The sequence below is a fragment of the Tenrec ecaudatus genome, chromosome 2 (assembly GCF_050624435.1).
Source record: "Tenrec ecaudatus isolate mTenEca1 chromosome 2, mTenEca1.hap1, whole genome shotgun sequence".
Lineage (NCBI taxonomy): Eukaryota > Metazoa > Chordata > Mammalia > Afrosoricida > Tenrecidae > Tenrec > Tenrec ecaudatus.
The window spans coordinates 77795818-77809621 of record NC_134531.1 but is presented as its reverse complement, the minus strand read 5'-3'; the positions used below and the strand labels follow the sequence as shown (position 1 = coordinate 77809621).

At 40.4% G+C, this 13804-nt stretch overlaps 1 protein-coding gene across 1 annotated transcript in view; it reads right to left on the bottom strand.

Annotated features, from left to right (window-relative positions):
• Positions 1-13804, bottom strand: part of MSH3 (mutS homolog 3) — a 197679-nt gene that overhangs the window by 83819 nt on the left and 100056 nt on the right. Inside the window, exons 14-15 of the mRNA XM_075541226.1 lie at positions 7576-7763; positions 6294-6462 (exon numbers count right to left, since the gene is read on the bottom strand). Of these exons, the coding sequence (XP_075397341.1) occupies positions 6294-6462; positions 7576-7763 (357 nt within the window). The remainder of the gene's footprint in view (positions 1-6293; positions 6463-7575; positions 7764-13804) is intronic.

Sequence of the window (13804 nt, the reverse complement as noted above, 5' to 3'; positions counted from 1 at the left end):
CACGGCCTGGTGGGCCAGGATGTGCTCCACTCTCTCCTACTCCCCCTTGATCTGCATTCATGTGCTCCAATCAGATATGTCCCTGTCCCGGAACTGCAGATTCAATGCAGTCCTTTGAAATAAATTCTTCTGGGGGGAGGGTGCTCCCCTCCCCTCCACTATCATGATCCCAATTCTACCTTGCAAGTCTGGCTAGACCAGAGGATGTACACTGGTACAGATAGGAATTGGAAACACAGGGAATCCAGGGCAGATGATCCCTTCAGGACCAGTGGTATGAGTGGCAATACTGGGAGGGAAGAGGGAGGGTGGATTGGAAAGGGGGAACCGATTACAAGGATCTACATGTGACCTCCTCCCTGGGGGAGGGACAACAGGAAAGTGGGTGAAAGGAGACGTTGGACAAGGCAAGATATGACAAAATAATAATTTATAAATTAACAAGGGTTCATGAGGGAGGGGGAGCGGGAAGGGAGGGGGAAAATGAGGGCCTGATGCCAGGGACCTAAGTGGAGAGCAAATGTTTTGAGAATGATAAGGGTAACGAATGTACAAATTTGTTTTACATAATTGATGTACATATGGATTGTGATAAGAGTTGTATGAGCCCCTAATGAAACGATTAAAAATAAATAAATAAAAATAAAATAGCAAAAAAAAATCAGTCGAGTGAAATGGAGAAGTAAGCTCCTTCTCCCATATTAGATTACAAAAGAAATTTGGTTGAGTTAATTCATTTTTTAAAAAAATTCTCAATCACAAATTCTCAGAATGAGCAGGCAGCCCTTTGGTTTCAGGACTGTATGGCTAATAAAAAGGAAACACACTAAAGCAGGAAGTCAGCCTGCATGTTTAACATCTTAGAAAATTCTCACAATGGTGTCTTTTGGTTCTGGAGGTCCAGATGGTGTGTGTCGGACAGTGATTGATGCGAGAAGTTGGCCTTGCTTAGCATAAACAACCTCCCATAGTCTGCTCTTGGGGCCCAATTCTCTCTTATGAAATGTCGGAGATATTGCTACTGTGACTATAGTCTGGGGTATTCCTAGGCTGTCAACCTTGCAGGGCTTGCTGAAATTCATAACTCACTCCCGAAACTGCTTTCTGCCACGCCACTTTAACACAGTGCTGCCCCTTCCCTCTTTTCTGTCTCTCATGCAAGAATTTTCAACTACTTGTAATTTCGAGTATTTATCAGCGAACACGCTCCACATTTTACACCTACTAACCAGGTACTTGATTGTGCTGCAGGCTATGAATTCAAACATTTTAATTTTTCTAAAAAATTTCCCCAAACTACTGATTTGCTTTTACTCCTCAGAATAAGCTATAAGAACACTGCACCAAATATAGTTTGTTCATCTATTCCGTAATTGACTCAAGGCGAGAAGCTAAGTCTTTATATATGTAAAAGAGGTGGAAATTGTCACAGAAGCAGAATTTGTTTGATTTTTACATCAGATACTGCTTCTGTAAAAACCAAGCAAGTTCCTGTTGTTCTTAATTTTCTCCTAAACAAATACTTTCAGAATCAGAGACAATAAACGCAAACCCACTGCCATCGGGTTGCTTCCGGCTCACAGTAACCTGATGTATGGTTCCAAGGGTGTACAACCTGATCTTTCTCCCACGGGTTTGAAAGGCCCACCTTGTGGTTAGCAGCCCAACTCATAATTCACTATGCTACTACAGGCGTTTCCTCTGAATCTGGTGAAGGCATACAAAATAAGAACACGATTTAGCATCCTCCCTAATTATCTATAAACCAATTAGTCAATCCCTGCGCTGTGCTTTCCATTAAAAATCAATACAACAGTGATAATAAGTAACCAATTTACTATTCCTTATGAATCCAAGGTAATTTTCTACTCTTTTTATGTGAAAATTGTTAATATTTGAGGCCTTACCTGAATCACATTATTTTCAATTGCCTCATATGATTAGGGATGTTGGAAAATTGAATCAAGGAGACTAAAAAGGGATTGGTACATTTTAATTACGGTGCTGTTGAACAATACTGAAAGTACCATGGAATGCCAGAAATACAATCCTATTTGTCTTGAAAGAAGTACAGCCAAAATGCTCCTTAAAGTGAGGAAGGTGAGACTTTTCTCATGCACGTAGGCCATGCAATCAGGGCAGAGCGTGCCTGGTAAAGTAGAAGGGCATTGGAAAAGAGGATTGTCTTCAACAGGCTGGACTGACCCTCTGGCTGTGACACCAGGCTCAAACACAACCACAGTGTGAGGACGGCGCCAGACCGGGCAGGGTTTGCTATGTTGTACACAGGTCGCTGGGAGTCGCAACGGCTCCGTGGCACCTCACAGCCGCAGCAACACAAGGAGTGTTTGTCTGTTTGAATAGTACAGGATCTAAACTATCTTGAATTTTATCAAATAAAATTCACGATGCTCAAAATCTCTGATACTACATTGTGGGAGAGAAATGAAAGAGTTAAAGACTGCCTATCTGGCATCTGGCAGAACTGGGTGGAATGGCTTCTGATTCAGTAATTTACCTCACGAGGCCAACCTTTGATTGCCTTTGCTGAGAGGCAGTAACAATCACCGTGGTGTACTGCTACAAAGATTAAATGAGATAATACATGGACAGTTTGTGCTTTCAAACACAGTTTGTGCTTTCAACTACTGATATCAGGTTATTATTACAATATAAATAATATTTGCACAGCGCTCCCTGAATCACTTCCAGGTATGCTAACTCAGTTTGTCTCCAAGCAACAGCCCGAGGATCACTCAGCATCTAAGTGCAGAATTGGCGCTTCCACTTAGCACTTCCCACTGTAATACCAAACAGCAACTTTGCTACCACAAGTCTATTCGCACTGCTGCAGCACTTCTGAAGGCCAAAGGATCGCCAGAAAAGGGACCACGCCATTACTTTTGCCTTGCAAGTTCATGATTCCGTGGTGAAACTGACACATTAAATATTTGATGCCTGCCTGTTCAGAAAGTAGACATAAATCTGAATATTGTTAAACCATTTTTCTTATGTAGAAAGCTGCCTACACAAGCCATCTTAACATATTCAGACTTCAGGACAGGCTAATATAATTAATAATTAAATTTATTCAGTAGCACAGATCCATAAAGATTGTAATTTATTACTATAGAGTTTATCTCACATAATCATGTAACAATCTTCTGGGTAAATACAAAAAGTTGATGTTCATATTAAAATTATAACTTGAAATTAAGCTTTCCTCTGCTGGTAAAACAAAAAAAAATCGCTATTTTTTTAAAGGGGAATAAAAAGTTCATCCTGTAAAAACGATTATTCACAAAGGCCTAACTTACTATTTTAATAAAGCAGAAATTCTCATATCCCTTCAGTTTTGATCTACATATTTTAAAATAACATGCAGCATGGAGGTAGCATGCCAAAAGACTCAACAGAGAACCAAAAGGTGTCATCCTACAGAAGCTCCATATAGAAAGCACATTTCTCTCTTCTCTCATTATCATTTAAATATTAAAATCTAATTAAACAAAAGTACACATTTCCAAAAACATATTCCAACCAGCACCATAAGTTTAGGGCACATTTATTAACTACAGGTTTTCACAATGGTTTTTCCGTTGTGTTTTGCATTGAACGCCTGACTTTCAGGGGTTCCTACATGGTACAGTTAATGCACTGGGTTGGGGGTCAAATGTCGGGGGGTTGAGACTACCCAGCCGGGGTCCCTCAGAAAGAGGCCTGGCAATCTTGGTCCAAACCTCGGCCACGGGCACTGGGCGGACACTTTGTACTCTGACACATAAGATGGATGGGGAGGGGGACGTAGGTTTCACCACCCATCTGCATCACCTGGAGAGCAACTGGTTAACACTGACTCTTCAAAAGGAACCACTGTTCGAAGGCAGTTCCTTCAAGGGTTCTTCACCTTGTTATTCAGAAAAGAATCTGCCCCTAAACCCTCAGACATTTTCTTTGTCCTCCGAGAGTTGTAACTTTTTTCTTTCATACTTAAATGGATATAAAATGTACATATCACAAACTTTCACAGTTAAAGTCACTTTTAAAAGGTGTTGTAAGAGGGTTTGTTACAAGGCTGGTGGCAAGAGACCTAGAAGAGGCCTTGGTGCAGCCTTGTTTAGGTGCTCAGCTGCTAACCCCAGGTTGGTAGTTCAAACCTATTAGCTGCTCTGAGGGAAAAGGGTAAGGTTGTCTGCTACCGGAAAGATGACAAACCTGGGAAATCCTCTGGCACAGGTCTACTGTGTCCTAAAGGTCGTTATGAGTTGGCAGTACAAAAATAAAATCCAAATCCCCAAACTCAGGGCCCAAAGAGGCAGTACTGACTCAAAGTGATCACATTGTACAGGATAGAACTGCCCCTATGAGTTTTCGAGACTATAACTGTTTACAGGAGTAGAAAGTCACATCTTTCTCCCGAGGAATCACTGGTGATTTCGAACTGCCGAGCGCACAGAGCACAGCCCAAAGAATAACTATTATGTTACCTAACCACTGCACCATCAAGGCTCCTTGATGGCCGTGGGTGGATTCAATTCTAAATGGCTGCAAGACCCAAACTCCAACTTAGCACCATCAAGTCAATTCTGATTCAGAGAGCGCCTACAGGACAGAGTAGGGCTGTCTATGGATTTCCAAGGCTGCAAATCTTTACAGGAATGGAAAGTCTCATCTTTCTCCCATGTAGCAGCTCACTGATGAATATGAACTGAGGACTTTGTGGTCATCACCCCAGAGTATAACCCATTATGCCACCAGAGCTCCTTTTGGTTGAAAGCTTAACTTCTTTACCATGAATTTAGGGTAAATGAATTCTATAACCTATTATTCACAAGTTAAGATTTTCTGTAATGCAATTTCAGATAACACTAAAACAGACACAGTATCAAGTTGACTCTACAGCAAATTATAAAATATACACAGTTTTAATCCATTAAAATAGAAGTATTGGCCTATGTACATATATTTATATGGCAATACACTGAAGTAGTAGACAGACTTTGGGCCTCTGCTCATACCCTCCCTCATCAATACAAGAACACTTTGTTCTAACAAATTGGCAATCTGAGATGCTCACCCTCCCAACACAATCGCTGAGGACAAAATGGGTGCATAAGCAAATGTGGCGAAGAAGGCAGATGGTGTCCAGCTATTAAAAGATAGAGTGTCTGGGATCTTAAAGGCTTGAAGTGAAACAAGTGGTCAAGCAGCAGTAAAACAAACAGCCCACATGGAAGAAGCACACCAGCCTGTGTGAGCATGAGGCGTCATCGGGACCAGGTAACAGGCATCAGAAGACCCTTAACAATCAAAAAAGAAAACCATATGGTTAAGAATGAGGGGGATCGGAGCAGAAATCCAAAGCCCATCTTTAGACAATGGAACATCGCCCACGGAGGGGATGAGTCAACCAGGGCGCAGTAAAGCACCAATGAAACACACAGTATTCCTCTAGTTCCATGAGGCTTCCTCACTCCCACCACGACTCCAGTGACGTCTCTTACTTCAGACTAGACTGGAGCATGTGCACAGCCAGAGATAAGAGATAAGAGCTCAGGACACATGCAAACCAGGAGCAGGAATGGGAAGAAAGATACCAGATGGGAAGGGTGAAGAAGGGGGAGGAAAGGAAGAAGGGGAAAGCTGATTTGAAACACAACCACACACACCCCTCCAGGGGGAGAAAAACGGAAAGCATGGGGGAAGAGGAGACAGTGGTCAGTATGAAACATGGAAATAATAATAATTTATAATATATCAAAGGGTCACGAGCATGGGGGAGAGGGGAGAAAAAAGAGAGGCTGATACCAAGGGTTCAATAGAAAATAACTGTCTAGAAAAGAAAGATAGCAACATATGTACAAATATGCCTGATACAACTGATGTATGGATTATAATAAGCATTGTAAGAGTGCTCAGTAAAATTATATATATTTATATAAACACTGTTACTAAAATAATTCTTATCAAACCAAGTTATTACATAACACATTTCTAAGGCATGAAACAGAACATGTTACAAATGAAACTTGTCTGTCAGAAGAGACCAGTTCCTGGAGAAACACATCATGCTTGGAAAAGTATAGGAACAGCGGAAAAAAGGAAGGCCCTCAGAGACATGGACTGACACAGTGGCTGCAACATGGGATCAGGCACAGGAACAATGGTGAGGACGGCGCAGGACCAGGCAGGGTTTCGTTCTGCTGTGCACAGGGTTGTGCTATGTGTCAGAACCGGCTTGATGGCACCTAATAAAAACAACGTTGGCAAGGTAAAAACTCATCTGGCATTACCTCCTGTCCGGACACGGTCACATACTGTGCAGAAGGATTTTTCAGTACTCTTCGTATTTCTTGCAAATGTATTTGGATCTTGTTGGTAATTTCTTGAATTTCCTCCTTCCTCTTTTTTATTAAGGGAAAATCAGAAAGGTCTTTGAATAATTCAGTTTTATCCCCAACTCTAAAAAATGAAAACACAAGCAATTCCATATATTAAAGGATATAGATTAGGCAGGGTACCAATTATTAGTATTTATTGTATGATAAAAAGAGCTTTCAGTCAGGAAAATGAGGTTCTGGTTCTGGCTCTTCCACTGCTGATGACCAAGTCCCCAATTTTCTGTGAGGACAGATAAAATGACTATCCAATGTCACTTTCAAGAGGTGCTTGTGGCACAGTTGGTTACAAGTTGGGCTCCTAATTGCAAGGTCGGCAGTTCAAATCCACCAGCTGCTCCATGGGAGGCCAATGAGGCTTTGCACTCCCATAAACCTTTACCATCTCGGAATCCCACAGGGGCAGTTCTATGCCACCCTGCAGGGTCGCTCTGTGTCAGAACCAACACTAGGACAGTGAGTTTGGAGGTATGGTGCAGTAGTTCTCAGGCTTCCTCATGCTGCAACCTTCAGGTTGTAGTGACCCCGCACCAACCGTAAAGTTAGTTTCGTTGCTACTTCATCACTGTAATTTTGCTGTTATGAATTGGGTGACCCCTATGAAAGGGTCGTTCGAACCCAAAACGGGTCGCAACCCAAGGGGTGAGAACCGCTGGTCTAGAGAATATCTCTTTACAAGATCACAATTCCCATAGTGAAGCCAAGAGGGTTAGTTATATACTTGTTTGCAAGCACAGACAAGAAACACAAATATCACTACTGTAAAAATATTTTTCCTATACTTAAGGCTGTTTGTGGGCTGACAAGTGAGGTAACTCTGTTTCTGAAGATACTAAATACGAGGCAGCTGTCTCCAGAGAGTTAGCAAATAAGGATGAAATATCACTTGACACTGTGTTTGCATTAATAAACTGCTACAACTTGGCTTTGCTTAGGATTTACCTTGTCACCTGTGATGTCTGTGGAAGAAGTCTATCTGTCCTAGATGGCGAAGTGCCCAAAGGTTAGACAACAAAGTGTTACTTCCAGCTGTAATAGAGTCTGTGGAGATGTCTAGCACCCACTCACGTTTCCAATTCCATGTAGGCGTGTGGGACGTCTACCGTTACTTTGACAGAGACTAAGAATCTACACAGCAAGTACATGCAATGGCGCTTACTGCGGACCTGCTACTTACTTGGCAGCGTGTTCATTCAGAATCTTTACGTAATGCTCCACTGGTGCGAGGAGTTCCGGGATCTCTAAAATACACGCCTGGAGCAAGTCGGACTGGATGTGGGAATTCACAGCAGGTATTAACGCTTGAAGTTCCGACAGCAAGTGATACAGAGTCTTGACGATCAGGAAGAACTCTTGGGTAGAACACTGAAAGTAGAAAAAGGGTTTATCTCAAGAGTATGAGGTATGAAAAAATATGAGGGGTACCCCCCAAAACGGATGTTCTTTTTTATCCTTTTCTTTTTTTTTAATGTGACGGGGATAGTGCATTTGTAGTTTTTGCCACCAGGTCAGACGTGTAATCAAGCTTTCTATTTAGAGGTTCTTCTTTGTGCGACAAAAAGGCCTGATTTTTGGCAGAAGGAGGACTGGTTTTGTCACTATGAAAATGCACCTGCTCACACAGCCATCTCAGTGTGCCAGTTTTTGGCAAAAAACAGCATGTCTCTCTGGCCCTAAGCACCTGCCCCACCTGATGTCACAAGTGAGACTTCTTTTTGAATGAAGAGGGATGAAGAAAGACATGAAAGGACAGTGATTTGAGAACAGAGAGAAGTGAAGGAAAAAACAAGGGAGGTGCTGTCAGCCATCCAAACAGATGAGATGGAAAAATGTTTGCAAGAATGGAATCGCAGATTTGACAAATGCCTTAAGTGTATTGCAGAGTACTTGGAAGGTGATGAGGTTGTTTTGTAAAATAATTTAAATACATAGCTTTGAACCAAATAAATCTGATTGGGGATATGGTACCCCCTCGTAAAGCTTAATGATTCATCCTTTAAAAGTCAGACTATGAAGAAATTTTCATTTATTTTATAAATTCTCATTCACTGACATCAAGTCCATTCTAATCCTCAGCCATCCTACAGGACAGGGTAGTACTGCCCAGTGTGGGTTTCCAAGACTGTAACTCCACCGGAGCAGAAAGCTTCATCTTTCTCCCATGTAGACACTGGTAGTTTCAAACTGCTGACTTTGCGGTTAGCAGCCCAGTGCATAACTACAATGAAATACTGCTGCTCCATACCTTCTAAATATTAAATCAACAGCTTAAACGCTATTTAAAATTCATGTCTTACAGCCAGCAGGAAAATCACTGAAGCCAGGTTTGGCAAAGCCAACAATATTACATTTTTCATTACTTTCTAATGTTAAGATACAGTGACCATCTAGCAAGAAACACGGTAAACAACACCAAGATAAGAAGGCCAAATCTGGAGGAAATATCTGCAAGATGTATGAGAGATAAAGGGCAAAATTCTCCCAAATATAATGAGCTCTTTACTGATTGACAAGAAAGAGGTGAATAATCCAAAAGAATAAGGCTAGATGGAGAACTACACAGCTCACAGACAAGAACATCCCTAAGTACATTATGAACTCCACAGAGAATGAGAGGCAAGCCAATTAAAACTACATGACTGCAGTTTTCATTTATCACAATGTCAAAGACTTCAAAGCCTGATAATTACCATGTAACTCCAGGTGTGGAGAAAATGACATTTTTATATATTATTAGTAGAATTCATTTTTTTGAAGAGCAGTTTGGCATCTCTTCATAAAAAGAGAGTGCATGTCTCTTTAGGAATTTGTCTACAAGATATACTTCCCACTTAAACAAGTAGGAAAGGAAAGTGTCTACCTGGATATTGATAGTGGCATTGTTTGTAATACTTTTAAAAAACATAAATAAAAACCAAATACCCAGCAATGGGATCTTATTAAGAAAGACACATACAGTGTGGTTTTATGAAACAGTTGAAAATATGATATGGTGCATATTGATACAGGTCTCTATAAGTTCAACATATATTAAATGTTGTTGTTGTTAACTGCCATCAAGTTGAACCTGGCTCATGACAACCCATGTGTTCACAAGTGGAACTGCCCCATAAGGTCTTCCTGGATTAGTCTTTATGGAATCAGTTTGCCAAGCCTTTCTTCTGTGGAGCCTCTGGGTGGATCAGGATCATAAACCTCTATATAACACAAACATACAGAGGCATATCTCAGAGTTACTGTTGGTTCACAATAAAGCGAATATGGCAATAAAGCAAATGTTCCAATAAAAGGAGTCGCATCGTTTTTCTGGTTTAACAATGCATATGAAAGTTATGTTCACACTCCACTGTAGCCTATTAAGTGTGAAACGGACTATGAAGAAGCTTTGATATATGGTGAGAATGATCAAAATGTGACAGACACAGACGTGACGCGAGCACACGCTGTGGAGAAAAGTGGTGCTGACAGACGTACTCAACAGAGGGCTGCCACACACCGTCAACTTGTAGCAAAGGCAGCATCTGTGAAGCACAATAAAAGATAGCACCATACAAGGAGGTATGCCTGCGAATACATAAATAAATGCACGGATCTATTTACATAGTAAAATCTTATTTGTAATTATCTGGATCAGTGTTTCTCAAAGTGGTCAATACCGCTCCCTCGCGGGTGCTGGAGTGATCCAAAAGCAAATGCCTCCAAGTTTATCCTAGATAATGGATGGCAGCACCAAAGTTTCTAATTGCCAGGAGTGCATTGAGATTTTTTTTTTTCCTGAAAAGTGGGTGGTAGACCAAATAGACTGAGAACCTATGATCTGAATGATATACATTTAGATACTTGCACCTGGAGTGGCGCATATGTGGCTTATCCCAGGGTTTCTTTTGGGTAGTAGGTATCAGGATGGTGGAGGAATATTTTTATTTCTCGTTCTCTAAATAACAACAGGTGCCAACCACATTGTGGCGGACAGTCTCCATGATGGTCCTCAGTGACCCTTGCCTCTGGCATGGAGGTTCACATTAAATAGGTCTGTGCACCTATCGATTACTGAGGAAATGTCAGTGCATGGCTTTGGTGGCTACGTCATGAAAGGTATCTGTACTACTGTTTCTTGTATCATTTGCTATGAGGGAAGCCAGCCACCGTGTGCCGAGGACACTCAAAGATGCTTTGGGGTGGTTCCCATTGAGTGGAACTGATGCTTCCAGCCAACAGCCAGCACCATTTGCCCTTACCCCAGTTTCCAGAACACAAGAGTCAATCAAGAGGTTGAAAGAGTCTCAGGTATTTCTTAAGTTCAAGAGGAAAATGCTAAGGTTATGATCAACAGAATTTCTCTCACATGGCATAGAGAGATCACTCTACAGTCACCTCCTATTTTACAAGCCATATTTCTGTGTACATCTTCCTAGGAGAATGTTAATTCCCCACTCAAAAAATGAGCACATTGAAGACAAAGCAAGTGCATAAGCAAATGTGGTGAAAGAAAGCTCATGTTGCCTGGCTATCAAAAGATATAGCGGCTGGGGTCTTAAAGGCTTGAAGGTAAAAAAGTGGCCATCCAGTTCAGAAGCAACAAAGCCCACATGGAAGAAGCACACCAGCCTGTATGATCAAGAGGTGTCGAAGGGATCAGGTATCAGGCAACTAAGAACAGAAAATCATATTGTAAATGAGGAGTAAGGAGTGGAGATCCAAAGCCCATCTGTAGGCAATTGGATATCCCCTTACAGAAGGGTCACAGGGAGGAGACAAGCCAGTCAGGGATGTAGTACAATGATGATGAAATGTACAACATTCCTCTAGTTTTTTACTGCTTCCTCCCCCCCGCCCCCCACCCCACGATCATGATCCCAATTCTACCTTACAAATCCAGCTAGACCAGAGGATGTACACCAGTACAGATAAGAGCTAGAAACTCAGGGAATCCAGGATAGATAAACAAACCCCTCAGGACCAATAATGAGAGTAGCAATACCAGGAGGGGTAGGGAAAGGGGGAACCAATCACAAAGATCTACATATAACCCCTTCTTGGGGAATAGACAATAGAAAAGTGGGTGAAGGGAGATGTCGGACAGTGGAAGAGAGGACAAAATAATAATAATTTATAAATTATCAAGGGTTTAAGAGGGAACAGGGGGCAGGGAGGGAGGGGAAAAAATGATGAGCTAATACCAAGGGCTCAAGTAGAAAGCAAATGTTTTTGAGAATGATGATGGCAACAAATGTAAAAATGTGCTTGATAATGGATGTATGGATTGTGATAAGAGTTGTACGAGCCCACAATAAAATGATTTTAAAAAAGAAAAATAATGAGCACACATGCAAGAAAAAAATGCTAACATGTAACAGAAAGATCAAAACAAATAAGCTATCAACAAACTTCGAACGTGTAGGGAAAATAGACAGAAGAAAACGTCTAAAAATATATTATAATGATCTTCAGTAAAACAGATATCATAATCATGAAACAAAAATAGGAAGTTAATTTTTAAAGAAACATTCAGAAAACAGGAACAACAACCAAAGTTCTTAGAAATTAAAAGCAGGATAGCAAAAATGAAAAATTCATTAGAAGCAGTAAGAGGTAAAAATGATGAAATCTTTCAGAAAATAAATCGAAAGGGCAGAGATAGAAGATAATAGAATACAAATTAGGAAGGTAGATAACCAATTCAGGCGATTCAATGAATTCAAATCATGGAAGTTACGAAAGGAAAAGATAGATAAAGAAATAATTCAGCATTTAAATTGCCAGATTTAAAAGACCTAATACATGGATACAAATAGAACCAAATCTAGGAAAGACCACAAAATTTTAGAACACTGCAAACAATAAAGCCCTCCAATTTTCATGTGGGCTAATTAGCCGTCATATTCTTTCTTGCTGTAGTTGTATTTACATTACTACCACCAGCAATAAGAAAATTTCAGGTCCTCCACTTCATTAATGATGCTAGATAATGGCATATTCTTGCTAATAGAGTATGAGGCTGTCTGCTCCCACAGACATTCACAGTCTCCGAAATCCTATACAAAGTGTCTGAGTCTGAATTCACTTGATGGTAGAGGGTTTGGTTAGGTATTGGTATCACATTGTGATTGATTTTATATGTTTTGAGATCTAACCACATTGAAAAGTTGTAAATCATTTTCTTTCTCCGCTGATTTTGCTAATGTACAAACAAATCATTAAATTTTGTATGTATACATATTAGGGAATACCCACAAAAAAAAAAAACAGAAAAAAACTCCGCTGGACAGATTTTGTAGTACGCATTTTTCCCACTAGGTGAGCAAGAATGGAATCACAGATCTGACAAATATATTAAGGGTAATGAAGAATACGTTGAAGGTAATAAGTTTGTTTTGTTAAAAAAATTCAAAAACCATATATACTCATGTATAAGCCGACTTTTTCAGCATATTTTAATGCAGTTTTTTTAATGCAGTTCTTGTGGTAAAATTAGGTGCCTCCACTGATATTCAGTTCAGCTTATACTCGAGTATATACGGTACATAGCTTTGGGGGAAAATTGTGGGTTTTTTGGGGGGGGTCGGGGGTACCCCAGCATAGATAGAAAGAAGCAGGTATTGGAGTGGTTTTGGACATCTCAGCAGTAATAGAGTTAGGGGAAAAAAACTGAGTAAGGCAAAATTCTAAAGAAAAATGGTCGTTATGTTTTTAGTCTTACCACCTTAGCACAGCCTTGTCTTTTATTCTTTTCTGTTGGGTCTCCCAGCTGTGAAGCACAGGAGGAGTGGGTGCATAATGAGAATAACTGATACAAGGGGCTACAGGGTATACAGGGAAAAGGGTAGCTGATGGGGAAGGTAAAGGGATCTCAGGCGTAAATGGTGAAGAAGGGAGCAGGGAGGGAGCACTAGAATGGATTGAGATTGTATAACTCATCTTGGAAGTGATGTAACCATGGGAAGAGGAATGTTCTAAAAAATAATGTGGGGATGATTGTACAAGTCTCCTAGATATGACTGAATTCTTGAATTCTATGATATGTAAATTACTTGCCAATGAAACTATTGAAAACAAGGCTTTACAAGTAGAATTTTATACCCAGCCAAACAACCAATCAACTGTGAGAGTAGGGTGAAAACAAAGACTTCCAGACATCATTAATCCCAACATCTTCCTCAAGAAGTCTCCAGAGAACGTACCAAAATGAAAGACACAGATTCAGAAATGAAAAAGACTCAACTCAAAAAAAACAAAAGGAACTTATGATTTTAGCTATGCAACAGATATACAAGATAACCAGTTCTGACTGAATCAGGGAAGAAAGCTCTAAAAGATGGTTATTTAAAAAATAATTTTAATAATGCATTTAATAAAAAGAAGTACAAGGATGCAGCAAAAATTCCATTGTCTTTTAATTCCATGTT